At 37.4% G+C, this 24,886-nt stretch overlaps 3 protein-coding genes across 3 annotated transcripts; 2 read left to right on the top strand and 1 right to left on the bottom strand.

Annotated features, from left to right (window-relative positions):
* Positions 1-144: 144 nt before the first annotated feature.
* LOC126370945 (uncharacterized) lies at positions 145-7,175 on the top strand. Its single transcript, XM_050016083.1, has 7 exons — positions 145-2,563; positions 2,738-3,240; positions 3,310-4,329; positions 4,406-5,967; positions 6,048-6,245; positions 6,373-6,456; positions 6,709-7,175. Exons 1-7 carry the CDS (start codon positions 1,794-1,796, stop codon positions 6,859-6,861), a joined length of 4,290 nt encoding a protein of 1,429 aa, XP_049872040.1. The 5' UTR covers positions 145-1,793; the 3' UTR covers positions 6,862-7,175.
* A 752-nt stretch (positions 7,176-7,927) lies between these two features.
* On the bottom strand, positions 7,928-11,437 carry LOC126370995 (40S ribosomal protein S6). The gene is made up of 6 exons (XM_050016192.1): positions 11,344-11,437; positions 10,817-11,021; positions 10,385-10,530; positions 9,391-9,561; positions 8,772-8,918; positions 7,928-8,046 (listed from the first exon to the last, which is right to left on the bottom strand). The coding sequence occupies exons 1-6, from the start codon at positions 11,347-11,349 to the stop codon at positions 7,960-7,962; spliced, it is 762 nt and encodes a 253-aa protein (XP_049872149.1). The 5' UTR covers positions 11,350-11,437; the 3' UTR covers positions 7,928-7,959.
* A 377-nt stretch (positions 11,438-11,814) lies between these two features.
* Positions 11,815-23,905, top strand: LOC126370982 (geranylgeranyl transferase type-1 subunit beta). The gene is made up of 5 exons (XM_050016166.1): positions 11,815-12,182; positions 12,393-12,520; positions 16,983-17,156; positions 18,553-18,716; positions 19,769-23,905. The coding sequence occupies exons 1-5, from the start codon at positions 12,076-12,078 to the stop codon at positions 20,249-20,251; spliced, it is 1,056 nt and encodes a 351-aa protein (XP_049872123.1). The 5' UTR covers positions 11,815-12,075; the 3' UTR covers positions 20,252-23,905.
* Positions 23,906-24,886: the final 981 nt, after the last annotated feature.

The following is a 24,886-nucleotide window of genomic DNA, read 5'->3' on the forward strand; positions in this document are numbered from 1 at the left end:
GTATCCAGAACAAGGTCTTTGAAAGGAAACACGAGTTTCTAGCTTTTTAGTATTTTTTGTCAGTTCCTGTAAGGGTAAACATGTCCATAATGCCGAGTGATTCGAGAGACGATATATTTTTATTATATTTTAATTATAATAGACGTCCAATAATAAATGCACAGATGCTTTTCTACTTCTTAGACGAATGTAACATTGAGACGGGTAATACCTACTTTCTTATCTTGCAACTTCCTTTTTTTAAAACCGGTTACCACTCAATCATAAAGTTGAAGATAAGCCCCGTAGCGTCATGCGCGAATACCTATTGAAATGTGTGGTCGCGGTAACACAAAGGACACCGGTTAGTAATTTAAGGTCCAAGGAAATTAGAATCCCTCCGTGTGAGATCGCGTTAAGCTAGTTCCTTAAGGTATAAGCTAGGGTATAAGTACCATGAGTTCCCCCACAAATTCCCCTATATTTTTATATTTTATTATCTTGAATCCAGAATGTACACTGCATGACATCATTATAGACATTGATGTATAATAATAAGTATGTTACTAAGTACATATTATAGAATTTATAGAAGAAATACACAATACTTACATAGATTTTTGAGTAACAAACAGACTAACGAATTAACATCGTTGTAGGTACGGAAAGAAGCCCTTCAAAAAGTCATCTACTTTTACTAATAAATGTTTCATCTACTTTTCATCTATTAATAAATGTTTCTTTCTTTCTTTATTTTTCGGTCGAACAGATGATTTGGCCAGCAAGGTCTTGTATCAACAAAGAAAAGTCTCACAAAATGATTTCGACAATATCAGGAATCGAATTCGGACCTGGGACACGCGTTAGCCGGTACACGGACTAATAATAGTTCAGTGGTTGAGAAAGCCCGAAACTCCCTATACTAAAGTTCCGGGTTCGAATCCTGCGGGAACACGGCAACCGCGCCACGCGCGGCGCGAATTATATCGAGGGCTTTGACCTCATTCGACCAACAAACGCAGGGAATGCTATCTACGTAGATAAACGTCGTACGGCCGAGGGATGGTGGGGACCTAACCACAAAAAATCGCATTGTGATCTTTTTCACGCTGATGACCCGATAGTCCACAAGTAAGATGATCCGTGCTTCGGAGAGCACGTTAAGCAATCGCCTACTATTTACTTTAGTAAGCACGTAGTCGTTACATGAGTCACGTCGGCTCTTAGGCGGCTCAATAGTCTGGTTCAGTAGTAGATGAGGTCGGTCTCAGAACCCATACACTACAAAAGATCACTCTACGTAGGCTTACTAAGGAAGGAGGCCAAAAACAAGAGTAACTGGCACGTTGTATTTTGTGAAATACATTAAAAACTTAAAATTGTAAGGTTTGAAAATATAGAAATGTCAGTAATTAATAACAGATTACAAAGCAAGTATCATATAACTATACAATGATATTAAAGTATTCTATTTTTTACATTAACAATACGTATAATTCCATGTAGGCATATCCATTTGGTCAGAAATTTCGAAATTATAGTAAATATTCCTGTAAGTACTTACTTTCAAAAATGTTTTACATTGTACCTACCACCGCCTGTTCTTTGCGATACGAGACTGAGTGTCCCTTCTATTCGTAGTACTGTTGTTTATTCTATATATGTGAGTAAAGAAATACTTAGGCTCTATTCCCCATTTCGTTGAGATAATACATTTTATTCGTAGAAGTTAGAACCTCGTTTAACATACTAACTACCATGTATTATCACAGGGCTGAAACTTGTCACATCAATTATCTGGCCCTTGTCGTGCTATGGCAATAAATACACTTGCAATATGCGACAGAAGTGTTCCACATAATACGCCGCGCAACAAGGGGGCCCACGTTATTGCGGGTCGTTTAGTCAGGCTATCTGGTTTAGACCTCGATCAAATTGCACCAAAACGCGTTAGACCGAGAAAGAAGAAAAATTCACCCTATATTAATGGCGATAAACTCCAGCTCCTTTCACGCATCACTGAAAAACGATTTGTGCACAGGAAAAACGAACTATTTTCGTCTTTTCCTTTAGCTGCTAACATTTATAAGGCAAGCTCTGATGAGTTCAAGATTTTAAAAAAGAAACAAAAGTCCAAGAAGTCTGTACTGACTCTGCCCAATGTACCCGCTCCTTTACCACAGTCATGTACGGTGAGCGACATGAATGACTCTGAATATTTCGAGCAAAATGATAAAAAGACGATTAAAAAGAAATTGCCGATCCAAAATAGAAAAATGCGAGTGAGAACCAAGGGCTTCGAAGTGTACGACCGAGATGCAAAGCATATCCATTTAGATTCTAGTTCCACTGAATTGATTAGCAAACCTTATGATGGCGATTGTAGAACCGTTGTGGATAAAGCAGGCCTCAGGCCCGGGGATAAAGATAATCGTTCGATTACCGCACAAGATGTTTGGACAGTGCTTAGAAATATTAACAAGTTCCAGTTTACTGGACCGGCGCGGCTTTCAGATGAGAATATTGTGATGCCTAAAAGGAAAAAAGCCTTCAGCCGGCGCTGTAATATCCGGAAAGGCAGACGGTGAGTGTCAAATATACTCCACTAGGTAACGCAAATCATAAAAAGAAAAGTGGAGAATTTTACTATACCTATTTTGTTTTCGTAGTGTGTCGTCGGCTCAAACTTTTTTATCTTCGTTAATAATTTGTAAAGATTTTTAGTTTGATTCAATGTAACATAACCAACCTTTTGCAGACTTATAGAAACTCGACGCACAGAAGAAATATCTTACGTCGCGAATTTCAAAATTAAAAGCAATCACAGTGTTTCACAGTCTACCAGTAATGATCGGGTAACGGTTATTAATAAGAATGAAGTGCAAAAGCATACAACAGTCGGCGATAAACCTGCGGTTAAAAACCAAAACCTTGCTAAGGTTACCCACAAGCCAAAGAACGTGGTTATTGCGAACGATAAAAATCAAAGTAAGACAAGGAGTGGTATGAAACCAATGCAAAGGTTTCAGTCAATGTGCAGAAACAGATTTGACAATGGCAATAAAACTTCACATGCTGTACATGAGCCGATTCCCGAAAGTACAAGTACTGTCAGAGAGTCAATCGATTCCAGCAATTATTTCAGATCTGAAAGTGATAACCTATCCAGTTCCAATGGAAAGAATAAGTTCATACATCCTGCCAGAATTGAACAAATAATTTTAACTAATATTGGGGGCGTTGGGGCTAACAATTCGGCCAGTAAGTATTAATTTTATTGTATGCGTTGTGTAGGGAACACAGATGATTTTCTTTCTTATCTAATTACAGAAAAAGACGTGAGTCATCAAGAAGATTCATCTCCTGAACGGAGTTCGAAGGGAATAACTCGAATGGTTTTTAACCAGGACACAAACGCCTTTCAGAAAAGAGGTGACCTACAAAAGAGGAAACCACGTCTTGTTACGACAATGCCGAGTGCCGCTACGATGCCAAAAATGACAGCAGCTGAGATAAAGAGGAGAATTGCTCAAATTAAGTTCCCATTGATGATATTAGGAAGAGACGAGCTTAGTTCATCTATAGAAGTGTCAGGTGAGATTCCACAATTCAATGGTTTAGATGAACATATTTGGCCGTTCATGGTTGATTGGACAAAGACAAGCAATGAGCAACAAAAAGATAGAATGTATTCAAACAATGGACAGCAAGCAAAGCGATCCATGCCAGTTGTTGCCAGCAATCTAAGAAAAGTTAATAATGATGTAGCTATGGTAAAACTTAAAGATAAAAAAGTAACATACTGCGATACATTAACCAAAAAGAAAGTCGATTCCAAACGACCTGATGAAAATGTAACACCGATAACAACACCTAGAAAGACAAAACCAATGAGGCAATTTAAAGACAAAATGTTAAAATTGCTTTATAAAAAACCTTCAGTGCATGATATGGAGCAGTGTACTGAACCCATCAATGTCGAAGAGCAAATTAGTAATGAAAATAATAATTCACCAAGAATCGCTGTGAATGCAGAAAACAACATAATGACAACGGTAAATGTTAATGTAGATTCCAAAGTTTTACCTCAAAGACCTGAAAATATACTTTTAACACTGACTAAAGGCATTAATGATATCAAATCAAGTCATAACCTTATGGGACCAAGGCACCCCTGGGCAAGAGCTAAATGGGCTAGCGACTTCATTGATAACGTGATGAGAAAAATAAAGAGCGGAGCCTATTACAGCTATGAAGGAAAACGTACCTTGATTGAGGGCGTTAACAATGCTGTCATAAACAGTAATGTTGCAAAACTTGCAAATAAACTAGACGCTAGTACCTGTGTCGGTAAGTAATCTACGTCATTACCAATTTGAAGCAGTTTAAATAAGTTTTATAAATAATATGACGCTTTTTTATTCAGATTTCTATGATGTTGCGGTGCAGACATTAACGAGTTTGAATGACAAGAACAGAAAAGAACCAGAGAAAAATGATTGTCAGACCGACTTTAAAGAATTGGTAGCAAACGGATTCGATCCTTTGATTTCCATACCTGGTTTTGACGATACCCTACCAGAATTTGAAATTAAAACATTGAATATTAATCAAATAGCTGTGAAACATTGCCTGACAAACGTTATGGTACAATTTGATGTAGCAGTGCCAGACAAATCAAGCAACCTTACGGTAGATGTGAAGCCATCAACGTCGTCTTCTTGTGTACCTTTGTCTACGACCGACAGTCTTACAAAGATATTTAAGTGCAATACCACAATTCTGAATGCCGTTTTACCTGCCGAACTATGCAGTGTTATACCGAAAGTGATGCGTAGTATAATGGACTCAGATTCCAGTTTGACTATTCAGACATCGTTCACTGATTCTCATGTGACTATTTCTGAAATAAGCGAGTGTGACTCCATAGGGCCTTTGATAAGTCTTTGCCCGGGCAATGATAGCGATTCATGTGTAGATGATATTGCTCTAAATATGGAAATCGTTAATAATCAGAGAATGTACTATCCACCGAACCAGTACATGTGTTCATCGGGCAATTATTGCGTCGCCCCGGTAAGTAACAAGAGTTCACTTAAAAAGGCAGATTCGACCAATTCATGGGTTGCTATATGTCCTTCACGTTTAACATTGTACCAGTCGCGAGTGTTAACAACAATCATGAGTGGAAGATTCTTATCGATCGACGTAATTCGAAGGAAGTCGATTTCTATATCCAGAGACGAAATAATTAGAAAAATCAAACTTACTTCCGAATATGAAATTTTGCCACAATTATGCACGAAAGCTGTAATGTGCTGTGTAATGAACCCGATTCAATTAAGAACAATAGAATGTGAAGAAATCGAATCAAGTAATCAGCAGTTAGCACAAACGTCCTCGTGCACTTCTCTCGAAACGTATAAGGGACATAATAGCTGGAGTACTAGGCTCGGAGACTTCACCAGTTTGCTTCAAAATATGTGGGACTATTGCAAGTTTAACATACATTTCAGTATGCCGTACTTCTCTTACGTTCATCCGATGCATTTGTCATACGACAACAACAATCTCACTGTTAATATGATTATAGGAGACACACAGGGTACTGAGAAAACAGTGACCGTTACAGTTTCAAAATTAGAAATAGATTCGATCTATAGTCGTTTTTCGAAGAAAAATTGCTTGGAAAATGGAGTAAAGATTACTCGGAATGATGCATTGCCAATCAAGAGCATTGATTGCTTACAAAATTCTCGCTCTCATAAATCATTAAAGAAGAGCCAAGAAAAGCCTCGTAAGAGAGGGTATGTGAAACTTTATAAGAAGTGCAAGTCTACTACCAGTCTGTCTGGAGAGCGTACATGTACGTCTTTGAGTAAAATAGTGAATTTGGATGATTTCTTCCAAGCGCTTGGTTCCGCGAAGAGTTTATCTAGTGTGTTTGATGGATGCCCGGGCCACAAAATTTTGTCATGTATCGGAGAGGTGAGGTTTTAAGAAGGTTAATTGTATTTTCACGGATAAAATTAAAAACAGTAGATTAATAAATTAACTGAATATTTCAGATGAAGAATTGGATAAAGGATATCACACCACGTCAAGCGCTCTTAGTTCTACTGCTGACGAATAAGAAAGAAACATCTAACTTAGTGCGTTTCCGTCCGGTCCTGCTTCAGGGTATCGCAGTGAATAGAATTACTCGCGCTACTGAACTCGATATGGAGATTGAAGTGATAGAAAGAGAAAACGTTAAACTTACTCAGGTAAATGTTTGCAATAAAACACTATAATTATGAACAACTACCTATGTGGACCGAAAGCAGACTTTTAAACAATTTTGGTTCTGAAGTGTATTTTTGGGTGGTGTATTTTTTCTTTTTTTCTGTGCAGTACGAAGGAATATCTTACATACCAGCGTCAGAAGTGAACCAGGACAATCTTTTGGAAGAACTGTGTTGGATTGCTAAAACTACTGTAAGACACATATTTTTATTTATTCTCCTTTATTGTTTTGTGTATCAACAGTTGTCTAATGTGATTTGTGTGGTGAGATTGTTCTTTGACACCTATTTAAAGTAATGAGTTTTTCTGGAGTTTTTTTTGTTATTTGATAACGTGTTAAGACGTTATGTGCCGTCTAAATAGGTTTCCTAGACATACTTTAGCTAATTTGTAACAATCTAAGTATGACGTGTTTTTGTTACATTTATTTTATTATTTTTGCAGGCGTCCGACTATCAAAGACCATTTGATGAGACATCAGAAAAACTATTAAAGTCCCTTTTAGAGAAAAGGAAGAAGTTAAATCCTTCTTACCTGCGTGTGATGGCTCGGTATGTTGGCCTCGGGCTGCTTAAAACCCCAAGCAAACATAAATAAAATGAATAACAAGAAATCTATTTAAAAAATTACGGTCTATGTTGACTCTTCAAGTAAATTGTGGTGTAATTGATCGTTTCAGTGCGTCTTTTAATGTTAGGTACCTACTTACCTATGTATTAAAATTTTAAAAGAAGCACCAATGCATGTATGTAGAGTTTTGTAATTATTTATAAATTATTAGTAATAAACATATTTATTAAATATTTATATTTTGGATAGTTGGGTATTTATATTAAATTGATCTATTTATTATTTCGTTGTTTTATTGAAAGGTATTTTAGTCGAAAAATAATTGTAACTACAATTGGTAGACAAAACTACCCCTCTAAAAATAGTGCCATCCTTCACTGGCGATTAGAGCAAGAAAGAGATAGCTAATTTTCGAACTAATTATTAGGCTGCACGTCTATATTTGTCTTTACCTCTTTCCATTAGGGCATAAAGACCGAACTCTTTTTTTCCTCGTGATCCTAATAAAGAAAGAACCACATCACATACACGGTTACCATTGTAGATACATACCTTATCGTTTAGGCAGTGAGTGCTTGTCATTCCTGCTCCCTCAATGGAGGTGTATTCAATGGTCATCGCATCGACCAAATTGGGACACGGACGAACTGTAAACGCGAATACAATGTGTATTAGTGCAAATATTCCCTCTGTCCACTCAAATCATATACATAATACAGTGCCGGCAGCTCGGGATCCGCGCCGCGTCAGTTATATACTGAGGGCTTCGACCAATAGCCGTAAGAATACCCACGCAGATAAGAACTGTCCGATTTAGCCTTCTATTTAAACGCCCCGAGCTGTGGGCGCTATATTCTACTATAATTACAGTAACATTCTAAACATCAACTACTAATAAATTTGGCAGTACTTACAGCAAACGAATAGTCGTAAATCTATCCTCTTCATTTCTCCTGGTCTTTAATTATATATGTTGTAATGTATTCATTCATTAACATTACAGTATTGTAACATGTAATGTTTGTGTAATGCAATTAACACTTACTAAAATTTACAGGTTATGTATGAAAGGGTAATAAAAATCAAAAGAATGTTTAATTTTTAACGTTTTTTATTTGAGTCTCATCACTTTTGAGGCGCACTCTGGTTGGAACTCTTTGAGTCGCGCATCGACGCTGAACGCCTACGTTTGATCTCTTCTTGTCGGCGGACCTGTTGGTCAAAGTTTCATCATATTTAGTTTAATACAATAACAGTAAATTGCTTAGAAACTAGTAAAATTAAAAATAACAATGTCGCTGATTTAATACCTTGGTTCATACCAACAATAAACCAAGGGGTAAGACACAGCACCTTATTCTTACAGCTGAATACAAATTACCACAATTAATTTATGGTTATATGGTATCCACTGTTATTTCTACTGTAATATGCTGAGTGAACAAGGGGAACAAAGATACTTCTAGATTGTGGCAGAGAGGATTACTTATTATTAATATAATAGCTTCCATGCTTCTAGGCTAATAGTTAATTCCATAGCAAAATATGGGTGTTTGCTCCATATCCCTCATGATATCTTCATTCGGTGAATTTAGTGTCAGTTCTATAACTAGCTCTATGTGAAGAATGGTACTATTACACCTGTCAGTCATAACAAACTTATCTGCATAACAAAATTTCATCCACTCAACTCCCCTTCAGCTTAGCATTTTGGTATTTCACTCACTGGTGTCGAGCATAATATCATACTGCCAAAAAATACGATAATAATGACGTCACATGCCTCCATTCAACCTGACTGGAGTAAACTCGAGATAAGGTCGAGGCGACGTCTTACAATACGATTGAGTCGAGGAAGGTTTGACTTTACGTCTTAGAAAACGGGTGTAAGTTTTGAATCGGCACCATTATCTTACTAAATTAGTAAACTAATTTACCTTGGACTCCTTCTTCCTCTGGGCGAGCAGCTTAGCGTATTCGGCTTCGGAGGCCTTGCGTTTCTGCATGCGCTTCTTCTTGAGCGCCAGGCGGTGGCGTCTACGCTGCAGGACCACAGGCGTCACTAGCCTCTGGATCTTGGGGGCCTGGTGAAGAAATAAAATATGGTGTTTAGAAAATAGTGGGGCTACTGTTACAAACAAAACTTTTTTTTTGTATTTTTTACTTCTTTGGCTTAAAATAATAAGTTTTTTAAAGTTACTTTGATAGACTAGTTTTACAAATAAGCCAAAACATTCAACACATGTGGCAATCACACATTGCTTATAAGAATACTAAAATATTAGCAGCTTTAACTAGTCTACAGAGATTATGCTCCCAAAATTAAAAGGCAAGAATAAATGTACAGCACACTGTAAAAGTAGACAGACATGGTGTCTGAATCTTCTGCTCGGCGCCGACATTGCTATGCCCTGATGCTGCTGATTGCAAGGATGGTAGACCCAGCAAACAATATTTAATCAGGGACAATTGACAAATTAACAAAGAGAGTTGGAAGTTCTATATGTAGTATTATTCCTTATTCTATGATTATATTTAAAATGTTGTGGATCTCACCTTATATCTGGGCTTGGCATTCTCCTTGCCTTCCTTAGCGGGCAGGAGGCGTTTGACTACGTAGCGACGGACATCATCCTCCTTAGACAGATTGAACAGCTTGCGGATTTTGGACGCACGCTTGGGACCTAGACGGCGGGGAACGTTGCCGTCGGTCAGGCCAGGGATTTCCTGTAAATCATTGGAAAAAAAAATTAACATTTATGTTTTTTATTCAAACCAAATTCATGTGGCATTCTTGTCTTAATGTAGGCATGCTGGTATTTTGCACACATGAAGTTTTCTTGGAGTAATTTATTCTACACTCACAAAAAACACCTCTTTATCTCATTTATTATTTAACTATTAAATAGGGAAAATAATCATAAGGAAGTTATTGTCATTATTGATTTGTATCGGAGAGATTGGACATAGTTTGTGCTGAATAGAGAACTGTGAAAGGATGAAAAGGTCCTTCATTTAACAGTACAATCAACTTATTCATAAGCTAGATAAGAATTCTAAGTATTTCTAAGTAAAGTATTAATTTTGAGGATTAGGTATGCAATATTTTCTTAGAATCATAATATTTATTCATTTTAGTTGTTAGAAGCTTTTAGAAGTGTCTCTGTGGCACGAGGCTAACAAAGACAATAACCAAAAGCAACAGTTGCTATTCCCTGCCGCATATAATTCAACAGATGTGAAGATCTGAGAAACAGTAAGAACAGGGTTTGTACATTTTACCTAAGTTTACAGTGGATCATTTTGGGTCATTCCCAAATATGGGTCAGATCCCATATTTGGGTTCATACTAATCAAGGTGGTAAAGAGCATTATTCTGCAATTCAAAGTTGATTTTTGAATTACATTAATGGATGGGTGGTCAGTTAAATCTTGCAACGGATTTACCTCTAGCCCAATTGGGAATGTACTTAGTCATGAATTTCATCAATTTTACACAATAACCAAAAACGATCCACCTCAGTTACTATTAAAAACATATAAATCTTACCTGTGCACCTTTGCGGACAATGACGAGGGCCAGTACAGACAGGTTAGCATCAACGATGCACCCACGGACTGACTTACGCTTCCTTTCACCGTCACGGCGGGGTCTGTAGCATGAGTGGCCCTTTGACATGAGCAGACGCACACGGCCTGTAATTTTATTTAAACATTTAATACATGTGTAATACATTTTAATAACTACATAACCTACATTCAGAAACATTTTTTGTGCACGTTTTATAGATTAATAAAATATTGTAAACAATATTTACAGAGACCATTTCGGAAGAGACAAGACTTCAAAGTACAGGAAATAACCATTATTAATTTATAGGTTAGGTGGAAGGTGATTTATAAACAATAAAAAACAAAGGAAAAGTGAATTTCTAAGAAAATAAGTTTTTTTTTTATCAGCTATGGAGTGACGAACACTTACTATTGGTCAGAACACCTTGCTTCATGGGGAAACCTTGCTTGTCGTTGCCACCGGCGACGCGGAGGACGTACCCCTTCCATTCGTCTCCTAGCTGGTCGGCTTCGACCTCCGCACCCATCCGCTTCTCGTAGAAGATGCGGAGCTTGTGCTCATCCACCACCTCGAATAACTTCTGGCATCCCGTCGCCGGGAACGAGACGTTCAACTACAAACAAATTGGAGGTTATACTTACACACATCATGTTTTTAAACAAACATATATGTACAGTTCAGTAAATCAGTAACGTCCTTAAACGATTTGGAATTCTTCGCATTTACTCGTCACTTATTACACACGGCAATAAAAATATTCGCGGCATGAAAGTTTCACTCCACAACAAGGACCATTTTATCTAACTTTTTCCAAGAAATCACAACACTTATGGATTAGAGCTCCCTGTGGTGTATTACTTTAATATATGAATAATTGTCTACGAACAGTATTTTAGCACAATTATTTAGAAAAATAGTAAAAATTAAACAAGAACCTTCATGACTGCGATTTGCTCCTTTGAACGTCAGCCATGAAAAAGAACCAGAGACTAGGTAGAGTTTGAGTCTAGAGATATTTGTGTACTTTTCTTAGCTGTTATCAGAAACTAGTACGTATCATATTATTTGATATTATACTATAGACATTGTTAACCGTGTACTGTAATGTTCAAGATAATGAAAAGTTAAGTACATATTGCAGCAATGAAGTAGAATGGAACTAGTTTTAAATTTCTTTTAATTACATTCATTATTGTTCATTCATATCATTTTATTTTATATTCGAATAAATTGTAGGGGTTTATTTTGTATTACATTTTCTCATTAGTTCTAATTAGCCGCATGCATAAAAAACTGAGATAGTACTTTTTTAAATGAAATACTTGCAACATGCAATATGTACTTACTAGTTATTTTATATTTTCATTTTTACATCTCTATATCTTGTCCATGGCTTACTGTCAACTGTCACTGTCACTGGTATGTCACGTCAAAGTGTCACTTTATTCATGAATTGATTCATTTCTTGCTTGAATTTCTTGCAAAAAATACATTTGTCTCAAAATTTTCGTGTGCTAAAATGAATTAAAAAAATCTTCCGTGCATATTACGTTTACACAGAAATATACTGACTGTTTTTTAGTGAGTTTTACACAGAGAAACATAGTTCAATAAGTACTGGTATTTCTTTAACCTCTGTTTTGCCGTAAGCCGCTTTAAATTACAAAATGAATAGTAAAGAGAATCAAGAACTTGCTCACAGGCAGCATGTCAAGTATTTTATGAGATTTTTGAACGTTTTACCTTCATCTCTGTCGTCTCACGATACTACAAGGTGAGTGGTAGTATGTTTACGTTGAGGCTGTTTTTAACAACTTCCGAGACTTGTTACACTTTTTATTTTTATTAAACTTGGTCATTCGTTTGTTACTCACAAGTACCTAGTGAGGAAAATCCTTGTTGTTATTTAGATAAGAGAATTACTAGAATGCCAGAAGGTGATAGGGTCACAGTAGTCATACAAAGTACTTTCTAATTTTTTCAGAGTAACAATAGCATATTTTGCCGTGTCTGGTCTGGATGTACTTGGGTCAATATCATCAGTTCCCCTAGATATGAGATCCAGGATAATAGAATGGATTTACAGGCTGCAAGTTCAACCTAATAAAGACAGTAAGTTTTCTATTATGTTATGACTTTTATGACCTACCACCTACCAGCTGTTACTTTTATAAGTGTCCAAAATAAATTTACACATAAAAATAATTATTTCTATATCAAGCAAGCAGAAAATATTTTTTTAGTAAATAATGTATTTTTAGTTGTTTTGCTTTCATACATCATAAACTTAGGACTTAAAGAACCATAAGACATCTGAGGACACCAGCCACTTTCACTTGTTTCTTTACATGAAAAAATATGGCAAATTGCATTATTTTAGTATGGGAGTTTATGGCCATATTTACAAAGTAATAAATCCTATAACTAATTAAATGCCAATTAACAAGCTACCACAAATGTTAGGAAAAAAAAATATTAGTCAAGCAAGCTAGGTATGCTAAGAAATCAAGTCTGGTTCATTAAGGAGATTCGATTTGACAGTCTGAGTGCTACTACCAAACATGTCAAAGCGGTTGAAACCGTTAAGATTGTTGAATTTACTTGCTTATTAACTTATCACTGCATAATGTAATGTAATAACGTGAGTAAGACAAGATAATACGTACAGGTGTCTAAGTATTTATACGGACAAGAGCTCTAGTACTAAACTAAATAGGTTTGTTGTTGAAATAGAAGATCATAGAATATCAAAACATTATACTTTGTCCCGTATAGTATGCTCATAAGATTATACGATTATTTTTAATCTGGCAGATTCAGAAGGATGAGTGGTCATAGATTAGCTAATTATGAGTAGCTGTCCTCGCTGGAGGACACACTCTACCTGACACTTAACTTATACCAAATCTGCTCATAGTAAACAGAAAAAAAAGATACTGATTGCAGATATAGCCAGGAAAAAGAAATCTGGCAGATACAAACTTGAACTAACAGAAAGCTCAGTGAGGTGTGGATTAGTTCATCTTGCGATGGATGTACATACTCTTGACTACTGGGATATAGTCTAAGCTGAGCTAATGTTATGTGATTGAAGAACAAGTCTTTATTTTACTTTAAGAAAATTTACAAAAATTACCTGACCAAATTCAGTACTTGTTTTATAAAACTAGGCCTATTTCTTTCTTGCATTGTACTTATCAAAAATAAAAGATGGCTCTACGGGCTTTCTTCATTCACAAAATGGACTCGGACGAGGAAATATTTCTAGCTGTCTTACTTAGAAGACGATTAAATCGAACACGAAAACAAAAACAGAAACATCGTAAATTTCGGAGGATTCCGCATGGAGTAACCGTTCAGCTGAAAGTGACTATTTTGTGCACACAAATAATGTGTGTAATGTTATTTTCGAAATGAATTAATATGTAAATAAAAGACTGCAGAACGGTAGCGAAATGTGGGTAGTTTGCTACTAAAAATAATCACGACGAAATTGCAACGTTCTCGCTGCGTGCACACAGCGATATCGTGGCGATGGATAAATCGTGGCGACGTCGCCGCGTGCACGCCGCGATGTCGCCGCGAGTACGCCGCGACCTCGCTTCGCCATGAAATCGCTGAAAAATCGTCAGACAAATCGCTAGTGTGAACGGGCCCTTACTGGAGAATGGACACTGCTCTAGTAGAATTTAGAGCATTTAATAATCTTAGAAAATTTCTTTTTCTAAAATGATTAGGTCTGACCTAAAATGGTAATTTCTTGACCTACACCAAAGACAATTGGCGTTAAAGCAGGATTAATAGAATTAATACTTATACTTTTAATTGCTAGATTTGTAAACCTACCTGTATTGTTATACTGCTTAATTTATTTCTATTGTGGTGTCCATTCTAATCTAAAAGTCCTCGAAAGGTCATTCCCAAACTTATTTTTTTGTATATTTGTTGCTTTTTTATGTTTTGGAATGGGTTGACTTGACCTTAGTCTCACCTGAGGAGGTACACAAATACTGGTTTGATGTACTAAATAAATATTTGGGTGTGGTGTACATACAAGCTGGTTGGTGTTTGTGGTAATACAACATTATATAAAAAGCCGGTGAAGTGCGCGTCAGATTCGCATACCCAGAGATCCGGAGTAGCAGTTCTGACTTTGCCGTTGAAAAACAATTGTTTCGATACATCGACATAGGTGGGGAATAGTTTACCAAATGCAAATAAATTTGTAATCGCATAATATAAATAAGTAGTCAATGTCCATTTCAACTTGACAGTTACCTCCTCTATATTAACATATCAATGCCTTGACGCGTTTGGTCTTCTTGACTAACAGACAGACTGACATACGCGCACGCATCTACCCTTACACATATACACACCCTCAAACACACACACACACTCACATACACACATACCCTCACACGTATGTGTGTGTAGTTGGTTGTTGGGACGTTGTTGGTGGGTATCCTCACACACATACCCTCACACACAGTGGTTGAGCCTTGGGGAGGTCCCGGATTCGTATCCCGATGGTATGTCCATACCATACCATAAAAATAACTTTGTGATCCCTAGTTTGGTTAGGACATCACAGGCTGATTACGTGGTTGTACAAAAGAAAGATGATCTGTGCTTCGGAAGGCATGCTAAGCCGTTGGTCCCGGTTACTAATACTGATGTAAGTAAGTCGTCGTTACATGAGCCACGTAAGCTCAATAATAACCTTGACACCAGGGCTGATGAGGTTGGTAATCCACCAACACCTCACAACTCATAAGATAGAAGATAGTAACAGATCATGAACTAACTGCCAAGTTGGTACCTATACTATTAAACAGCCTCTTAATGTAGGTAGGTACTTCGATTCTAGTTCCCTATTACTTTATTACAGAAATACGTAGTTGCGTCACTCACTTTTGTGTTATTGTCTGTGTAAATTGTGTTAAATCTCTGTCAATTAGTAGGCAGGCATATTTATTCTAACTGCTACTGTTATTTACCTACCTACGTTAACTAGTATTATGTGTACCTTTTCATTGTTTATTACTTTGTAAATACACCTTGTTTAAACTTTAAAAAAGTTGGACAATGTAATATAATGTATTTTGTAAAATAATTGATAAGAAAAATAGGTAGTGCGTGGTCGTAAAGTTGTATGATATTTGCGAAGGATTGCGTTGTTTGATTTGCGCTCGCTTCATGTCGCACGTATGCCAAAACTTCATAGGTTTTTGATAAGAATTATCATTGTCATCATCATTGTGGCTGTGGTTGAAGGCCTCCTCTTCTCTTCTTCACACGCACACACACACACACGATCGCACGCACGCACGCACGCACCCACGCACGCATGCACGCACGCACACACGCACGCACACACGCACGCACACACGCACGCACACACGCACACAATGCCTAATTTTTTCTTTTTTCATTTTTTTTTCATTTTTTAAGTTCTTTTGTCAATTAGTGTAAGGTACAATTACGAAAATTGTTATGGAAGAACGGAGTCACCTAAAACAAGCATATCTATGCTTCAAAGTTGGCTCCAAACCCAGTATAAACTATGTACCAAAAGATACTGCAATAAACTTTTTTTTTCTCTTCTCTACTTCAGCCCTTGCGGCACGGCAACTACGCCGCGGCGCCAATTACCTATATCGCGGATTTTGACGTCTATCCACGTGGATAGCATTCGCTGCGTCTATTCATCGAAACTCTAGATATAATACGCGCCGCGTGCGGTGCGGTTTCCATGCAGAGCCTGCTGGCGGTCTTGCGCCCTCTGTATCCAATCATAGTGGTTGGATCAGTACAGGGAAGAAAAAATATTCAGGTTGTGGCTGTTACCTAAATGAGGGAACACGTGAACAACATTACACACCATTTTTAATGTCGCGCCTTAACAAATTAAAAAAAAAATAGTACATAAACAAAAAAAAAAAATTAAAAAATGTCAACGGGATGGCGACACATATCATCTATTCTAATTTCTGAACCCATTGGACATTATCAGATAGGAAAAAAAATATTTTGGACATGACTTCTCAATGTCGGAGTGTCACAATATACTGCTGAGCTGACGTCCCGTTTTAGAAATACCTAAGGTTTCATAATTATGTTCACTTCTACTGTGTACCTATACCTACTTATATGTAAAATAAATGATTTCTATTCTATTCTAATAAATAAAACAACATACACTAACAATAACAGCCTCCGTAGTTTAGTGGTTAGAGCGTCAGGCTCACGATCTGGAGGTCCGGGTTCGATTCCCGATGGGGACATGGTCGAAATCACTTTGTGAGACTGTTCTTTGTTTGGTAAGGACGTTTCAGGCTTGAATCACCTGATTTTTTGAAAAAGTAAGATGATTCCGTGCTTCGGAGGGCACGTTAAGCTGTTGGTCCCGCCTATTAGCCGTAAAAACACCTTCACCAACTCGCAGTGGAGCAGCGTGTTGGAGTATGCTCCATATCCCCTCCGGTTGATTGAGGGGAGGCCTATGCCTAGCAGTGGGACGTATATAGGCTGTTTATGTTAAATAAAAAAAAAACGCATTTCCCAATTACAGCAGGAGACATGTCAATGTGCGGCTTCCAAGGGTCTTCAACGATAAACATAGAACTGGACGACGCCAATAGCCACTACCGGTGTGGCCACCTGGCTATGACTTACACTGGGCTGTGTATACTGCTGGCGCTGGGCGACGACCTGTCCAGGCTCAACAGGAGAGCGCTGATTGAAGGTGAGATCATCAATAATTTAAGAGCCACGCTCTTGTCGGTGCAGCATTCTCTATTCTTGTCTGTCAAAGACCAATTCCTTCACTTCCGTATAAGACACGACGTTCGCCTTATCTAAGCTCTTCTTGGTCTTCCCCTTCCTATCATTTCTTGTTGCTTCCCTTCTATGATGTTTTTAATAAATTCGTCGTGTCTTATTAAGTGTTCAATCATCTTGCCTTTTCTGTCCTCAATAACTCTCAATATTTGCCTCTTTTCCCTCTTACTAGCACTTCCTCATTAGCAACTCTTTCAGTCCAACTTATTCTTTCCATCCTCCTCCAACACCATATTTCAAAGGCCTCGAGTCTCTCTCTGTCTTTCTGAGTTAGCGTCCACATTTCACATCCATAACAAAACAGAAGGTGAGATAACATAACATAATTTAATATCGCATTAGTAACTTATTGCATCTTGTAATAACATGCTGTAAAAATACTAAAATATTGATGTTGATTCCAGGACACACCACCTAATTTTAATTTAAGTTATACCTGTCATTTTCTTATCCGCCGAAAAGGAAAGGGAAGGCTTTTAATTTTAGAATGAATGAGTGAATGAATGAATAACCCAGGCGAATAGAATATCTCTATATAATATCTCGCTGATATGTAACCCGTTTGACATGTGCTGTCAACTTAATTCTGTCGCGTTATTGGCCAATATAACATTTTGGGACTTATGGGAGGGTTTTTTAAATTTCTGCATAAAATTGGCGTGTTTTCCATAAATTTCGGCGGATAAAAAATTACCCTGCACCCTTAACACCCTGTATACACCTGTGCCCACAGGCGTGATGCTATCTTGTTGTGCGACAACCTAAATTATGTAGATAATACGTGTATATGGATATTATAATACGTGCATAATGTGTACTTATGTGGAAATATCGCACGCCCATTGTTAACATATCGTGTATAATTGTTAACCTATGAAAATAAACGACATCGGTGGTCCAGTGGTTGAGCGTTAGGCTCACGATCCGGAGGTCCCGGGCTCGATTCCCGGTGGAGACATATCACAAAAATTACTTTGTGGTCCCTAGTTTGGTTAGGCCATTACTGGCTGGTCACCAGATTGTCTGAAAGTAAGATGATCCGTGCTTCGGAAAGCACGTTAAGTCGTTGGTCCCAGTTACTAAGGTAAGGTAAGTAGGTAGTCGTTACATGAGCCATGTCAGGGGCTTTTGGCGGCTCTATAGTAACCCTGACACCAGGGTTGATGAGGTTGGTACACCACCTCATAACTCACACGATAGAAGAAGAAGAACCTATGAAAAAAAATAAACCTGTAACGTTTGCGAGGAACACAGATTTTTAAAAAATAATTGATACTGATAGTCGTTATTCATCTTTCAAGGTGTGAAAGCTCTTCAAACAGAAGAGGGCAACTTCGCGGCCACGCTGTCGGGGTGCGAGTCGGACATGCGCTTCGTGTACTGCGCGGCCTGCATCAGCTACATCCTCGACGACTGGTCCGGTTTCGACGTCACGAAGGCCACCGACTACATCATCAAGTCGATCGTAAGTTGAAAATAAAAATAAACATCAAATCATTATCCAAACTCACCATCATCGTCTCCCTAGTTATCCCGTTTTCACAGGGTCCGCTTACCTAACCTGAAAATTTGACAGGTCCGGATTTTACAGAAGCGATTGCCTGTCTGACCTTCCAATCCGCGAATGGAAAACCAGACCCAATACAGGCGAGGTGACATTTCCCCGAAACGCATTTCTCGGGTAAGTGGTTTCCTCACGATGTTTTCCTTCACCGCTGAGCACATGATGATCATTTATGATCTAAACATGAATGGGGAAAAACGATTTCGAAAATCATAGATATAGCCCGTGCTGGATTCGAACCTGCGACCTTACAGTGAAAGTCAAGCCAAGCGTCACTCTAACTGGGCGGTAGCCGTGGTAACGGCTGGGTATGATACAAAAAAATATATTCATCGTAAAATCATGCGATGTCAACCAATTCTAAGCGGTGCCAAGCTGGATTTACATCCCCTCCACTGGCTTTCACTTTAGTCTAAATGATCATAAGCTGTTAAGGGAGTAAGGGAGCGCGCGAGGACTCTCTGTCTCACTCGCACTTCCGGCACACGGCGAGAACGATTTTTGTATGGAGTGTTTGTATGCTACGAAAAACCTTTTTTTTATTATTACTGAATACAACGAAAAATTAACAAAACAATAAAATAACACCGCTAAACCCCTCACGGGTTTGTCGGCGCTATAATCCGCTTACAATTACTTAGTGCAATAACATATAAAAAATAAATAGAAAAAATATTATTAAAAACAAAAAAGACCGAAACGGTATAATAATATATATTAACAGCGGAGGCATACACAAACTATAATGTTTCCAAAAACTTTACTTACGTATTGTTTACAACAGCGACCGCACGGCAACCGATCGAAGCAGATAACAAGACCGGTTAGCTAGCCTATTAGAAGTACAGTCATTCCGCAAAAAAAAAAGAAAAAACGAAAGAAACACTACTATCACCTACATTACTCCTAGTTCAGCAGAGTATAATATTCACGTGGAACCTATTTTGTTACAGGGTTACGACTACGGTATAGCGCAATGTCCAGAACTAGAATCTCATGGTGGAACCACATTCTGCGCCCTCGCCACGCTCGCGCTCACCAACCAATTGGACAAGCTATCTGAAACCCAAGTGGAAGGCCTGAAGCGATGGCTCCTCTTCCGCCAAGTCGACGGCTTCCAAGGCAGACCGAACAAACCAGTCGACACTTGTTACAGCTTCTGGGTAGGCGCATCCCTAAAAATCTTAGACACACTACACATGACCAACTTTGCCAATAACAGAAGGTACGTGTACGAAACGCAGGACGTTGTCGTCGGCGGCTTTTCAAAATGGCCGGATACCTGCACCGATCCCATGCATACGTACCTAGGGTTGGCCGGGTTAAGTCTTGTGGGGGAAAACGGGTTGTTGGAAATTGTGCCAACCCTAAACATAACCAACAGGGCGTTTGAACACCTAAAGTCACTACACGATCAGTGGTCGAAAGAATCGTAGTGCCCACAAGTGTTTTTGTACCAAGTTTTTTAAATGAAACGGGTTTTGAATATCGATATTGGTCTTTTGATAAATAATCTAGTGAATTGTAAATATGTATTAAAGTTATGAAGTACGGTCCACGAGTATTAATATGTATACACTTTGGTACCATGTCACATTAACTTTTTTGACAAATTGAACTGTAAGTCTCACTAAATGTCAAATATGTTAGTGCGACAGAGTCCTAAAGTGGGTACATTATATTGCTCATGACTGTATTTGTTCAGTTATACTTATGAGATTTACACGGAGTAGCGTTTGGGAGCGCAATTTGGGTACTGTATTTAATTTGTATACTTTATAAAATCCATGGTATAACAAAACCAGGTATGCTAAATCCTACTAAAAGCCGTCATTGCTAGCCGTTTGATGACGTAAGTGTTACCACTATGTTACTATTAAATTGATATCTCAAACATTTCAAGTACGTAAATTTTATTGTTGAAAATTAAGCGAATTACTGACTAATGTATTTAATTACTATTACTTGTCACATTTACTGAAAGTTAAAAATAGTTGTGGGTATTTTTTTACGAAATGGCAACGCAGAATGTGATGACGTTAGCTGGGCTAACCTTGAAATGTTAGCTGTTACTTTTGACCATACCTGTTTTTGTTATACCATGATAAAATCAATGAAATGCCAGTGAAGGTCGCAATAGGGGTGTGACTAATAGTTAAATTAGCTACTTTTTACTGTATTTTTTTTTAATGAAATACTAACACGCAATTCTTAATAATAGCTTAAATATTTTAAAACAATTTATCTAGTAAATGCCTATGCATTAAGGAAGAGTGAGTAAACAGCTAACTTACGAGTATTTCGTAGTTATTTTTAACTTAAGACATTTTTTAACATAACTGGTGAAGAAGAACAATACACCCATGTATTGTACATACTATAGACCTGTGCCTACCCCTTCGGCGGTACAGGGGCGTGATGTTATATTATATTTGATTTAGTCTATTACCCCTATTACGCCATATAGCGTTGATAGTCTTATAAAATACTAGGTATGTTCAAAGCAAAGTTGATTTGCTATTCAAGTAGGTATGAAATTAACAAGCCTTCCTTAGCCGTACCCCTCTAGGCACAAGTTGGTATTGTGATTACTGATTAGGGTTCGACGATCCAACGGTGTTATGTTGGAAGTTGTATATATGCGTCGCGGTGTGCAAACATCGCTTGCGCGTTTCAGGACTGTATTCGATACTTTGCGCACCATCTGTTGGTTATGGGCGGAACTAGATGGTCAACTAGTTAGGTTCCGCCACAGTCGGTAAAAAATAAATGATAAATAGTATAGTTACAGCAGTTGCTACCAATGAACTTATGGTTGTATTCAATTATCAATTTTAAATTAATGATCTGTCGTTTTGACTTCATTTTCTGTGGAGAATAAGTCAAAATTTATTTTGTTAGGTACTGAATATTTCTAATAGAAATACCACTAAAAGTCTAGACAATTGTACTGATTCCAGAAAACTCTTAAATTTATTTAAGTTGACTGTCATTTTCTTATCCGCTGACAAGGAAAGGGACGGGTAATTGACAGCCTAAAAAATTTAACTCTTGTCAATTTTGAGCAGAACCTATAAAATCCTTTCAAAATGTTAACGTTGCCGTATAAGTTGACAGCACACGTCAAACGGATTGCATACCAACGAGATGCATATTTGATTCGTCCGGGTTATTGTTTTATTCACTCCTTCATTTTGAAATGAGTAGTTGTTAATTAAAATAAATAAATTATCCATCCATTACCTTTTCGTCGGAAAAGAAAATGACAGATATAACTTAAATCAGGAGGTGCTCTATTGTCTGGATAGTTAGGTCTTTGCGTTGTGATCATCGATCAACAGTACCAACAGTGAGGTAACAGACACACCCTACTGACAAATGAGGTGTTATTTAATTTCTTATACTAACTGTACTTTATCTTTGGTTAATAAGATTATTATTAAATCGGTTATAGATATTCGTAGATCGTTCTTGCTTTTAAATTTTGAATTTGGAAGTAATAAACGGTGCTATATTTTAAACCGAATTCGTAAAAAGGGGTTCTATGTTCCACTGTCCTTGACAATTCTTTTTTGCAGTATTTTAGTTCGATGGTCGCTATTGAATTGGTATTGTTGATCGAAAGTTGTGGTACTTGAAATAAGCTGGGCAATTAATGTAGTACTTAAAGTAGGGTTCGCATATACCTACAGGTGCTAAGAAAAGGTACTCAGTACCGAATTACGTCAAATATTATTAAAACAACGATTTTCGAAGAATTACTTAAGTTAAATAGTACAATAGATTTCTCGCGATGTGCCATAAACCTGCGATGGCATTTAGAACATGTAGATAGGCATTTGTGAAAATTTTGCACAAATAATAATTTGGGTGTGGATTGTGGACTACGCATGGACATTTCAGTTTGGAACCTCGCTACTGAAGAATGGTATATGTATATGAATGTTTGTTTTATATATTCTCGAATCGCGCCTCGCGCCGCAGCTTAATAAAATATCATTCAAATAAGGGCTTGAAGCCCTTCTTCGTGGTCTTGTGATAGGTTTAGTTTATATTGACTATATAAATTACCAGATAACTCGGTGTCAGCTAGCTTGCTACCATCAGTTATCGAATTATATCAATTGCTCGGTAGTTGACCGCCAGAACTCGGTTTTAGTTTGGGCGTTGTTGGAGGCAGAGTCGTGTAAGTATGGCTTAAGACCTTTAGTCAGTTTAACCGGCTTCAAAAAAAGGAGGTTATCAATTTTTCCGCTTGTAATGTGGATGTGGCTTTAGCAAGGATGCGCAGTCCACACTCGATATCTATAAACACCATGTAATTTATAAGTGTTTAGTAAAGACATGGTCTAGTCTAAGCGACCAATGTATAAAGTTAATAAATGAGCACAAAATATTTTCAATTTCCACTTTTGTGAATTGTTGTGGTTAAAATGTGATGGACGTTCTGAAGGGGACTTTACCTCAATAACTTTAAGTTGTTTCTACATTGTACCAACTCGCTACTACGTTCTGTTAAGGTTTTAAATTGTGTATTTTTGTTGTGGGTGCCTCGATGGTGCTTTATTCCTACTCAATACATTTTGAATGACTTTGTTTGTACTCATTTTGAAGTCTATTTACATCAACCGTTACGGATAGGCATCAGCTTATGAAAAAACCCGTTATAATAGTTTTTGCCCAGACATCATGTTTTTTTTCTGGATTTCAGCCCACCGTGAGCGCATTAGTTTAAATTATTTCCTTCTTAATTTAAATTATTATTACTCGAATTCCTAAACTCATCTACACAGGATGTTCAATGGACATATCGCTGTTTTAAATAGGTAAATGTGAATAAAATTATCGAATTCTATGATTTTGCCATTTCATAGAATCATTTAAACTATTTTTGTAAATTAATTTTTGTTCTGCATTATTTTTGAGATGTTATGCAGTATTCGATTTGATTTTGGATTTTATGAATTGTTGTCGTAATTTTGAATCGTAAGATATAAGTATATGTAATTATTGTGTTGCAGAAGCATTTATTTCGATTTAATTTGGTTTTGTATAGACGTTCAGAGTTATAATGAAAGTTTTTAAGCAGATTCGGTTTGTTTCATTTATTAAATACTATACCTGTTTGCAGCTCGGGAGTACGGAAAACGCCGTAATAGGTAGGTATTTATTATGTAATCCCATATATCCTGTCAAAGCGTTTTCCATAGGTATTGGACCACAAATTCACAACCAGTCATGTGCTATTCTCGGAATGTTCCCAAAGTCGAATGTTCCCGTTGTTAAAACTCTTTAATAGTGAGGATACTGGTGCTAATTCCTGTAAATACCATCTAATTTTATTTTAAGTTATATCTGTCATTTTCTTATCCGCCGTAAAGGAAAGGGACGGGTAATCGACAAGCATAAAATTTATGGAACACACGTCAATTTTAAGCACAAATCTAAACCAACCGTCTAAAAATTTTACATCGGTCAATAACCCGACACAGTTAAGTAGACAGCACGTCAAACGCATTGCATACCAGCGACGTACCTTTTGATTCGCCCGGGTTATTCATTCATTTACTCATTCTTCCTAAAATTAAGAGCTGTGAATCATCCGTCCCTTTCCTTTTCGACGGATATGAAAATGACGGATATAACTTAAAATAAAATTAGGCGTTGTCTGCAGGAATCGGGGCCAATGTCTGCTTTTCTTTTTCAAATTATTCTTTCACGTATTCTGGTGTTATCTGCCTAAAGGATAGGTAATAAAGTTTTTTTTACATAAGTTTTGCGCCTAACTTATGCCAGCACATTACTGGTTAGAACTCACAATAACGTACTATATATACTGTAGGTATCATCTTCAGGTCATCATCATCATCTCTCTAGCATTATCCCGTTATTCACAGGGTCCGCTTACCTAACCTGAAGATTTGACAGGTTCGGTTTTTTACAGAAGCGACTGCCTTTCTGACCTTACAACCCGCGAAGGAAAACCAGCCCAATACAGGTTAGGTCACATACCTTCCTTGTGCACGTGATAATCATTTATGATCGAAACGTGAACTCGAAAACAAATTCGA

Source organism: Pectinophora gossypiella, chromosome 11 (assembly GCF_024362695.1).
Source record: "Pectinophora gossypiella chromosome 11, ilPecGoss1.1, whole genome shotgun sequence".
In the NCBI taxonomy this organism is placed as follows: Eukaryota; Metazoa; Arthropoda; class Insecta; order Lepidoptera; family Gelechiidae; genus Pectinophora; species Pectinophora gossypiella.

Excerpts from the sequence above, each read along its gene's own strand:
- LOC126370945 (XM_050016083.1), top strand. The coding sequence starts at position 1,794 with ATGGCAATAAATACACTTGCAATATGCGACAGAAGTGTTCCACATAAT. Across the intron at positions 4,330-4,405 it reads AGACGCTAGTACCTGTGTCG|ATTTCTATGATGTTGCGGTG; the intron begins GTAAGTAATCTA and ends TTTTTTATTCAG. Across the intron at positions 6,246-6,372 it reads AAAACGTTAAACTTACTCAG|TACGAAGGAATATCTTACAT; the intron begins GTAAATGTTTGC and ends TTTTCTGTGCAG.
- LOC126370995 (XM_050016192.1), bottom strand. Across the intron at positions 9,562-10,384 it reads TTGTCCGCAAAGGTGCACAG|GAAATCCCTGGCCTGACCGA; the intron begins GTAAGATTTATA and ends AATGATTTACAG. Across the intron at positions 8,919-9,390 it reads ATGCCAAGCCCAGATATAAG|GCCCCCAAGATCCAGAGGCT; the intron begins GTGAGATCCACA and ends TTTCTTCACCAG.
- LOC126370982 (XM_050016166.1), top strand. The coding sequence starts at position 12,076 with ATGAATAGTAAAGAGAATCAAGAACTTGCTCACAGGCAGCATGTCAAG. Across the intron at positions 12,521-16,982 it reads AGTTCAACCTAATAAAGACA|CAGGAGACATGTCAATGTGC; the intron begins GTAAGTTTTCTA and ends TCCCAATTACAG. Across the intron at positions 18,717-19,768 it reads ACTACATCATCAAGTCGATC|GGTTACGACTACGGTATAGC; the intron begins GTAAGTTGAAAA and ends ATTTTGTTACAG.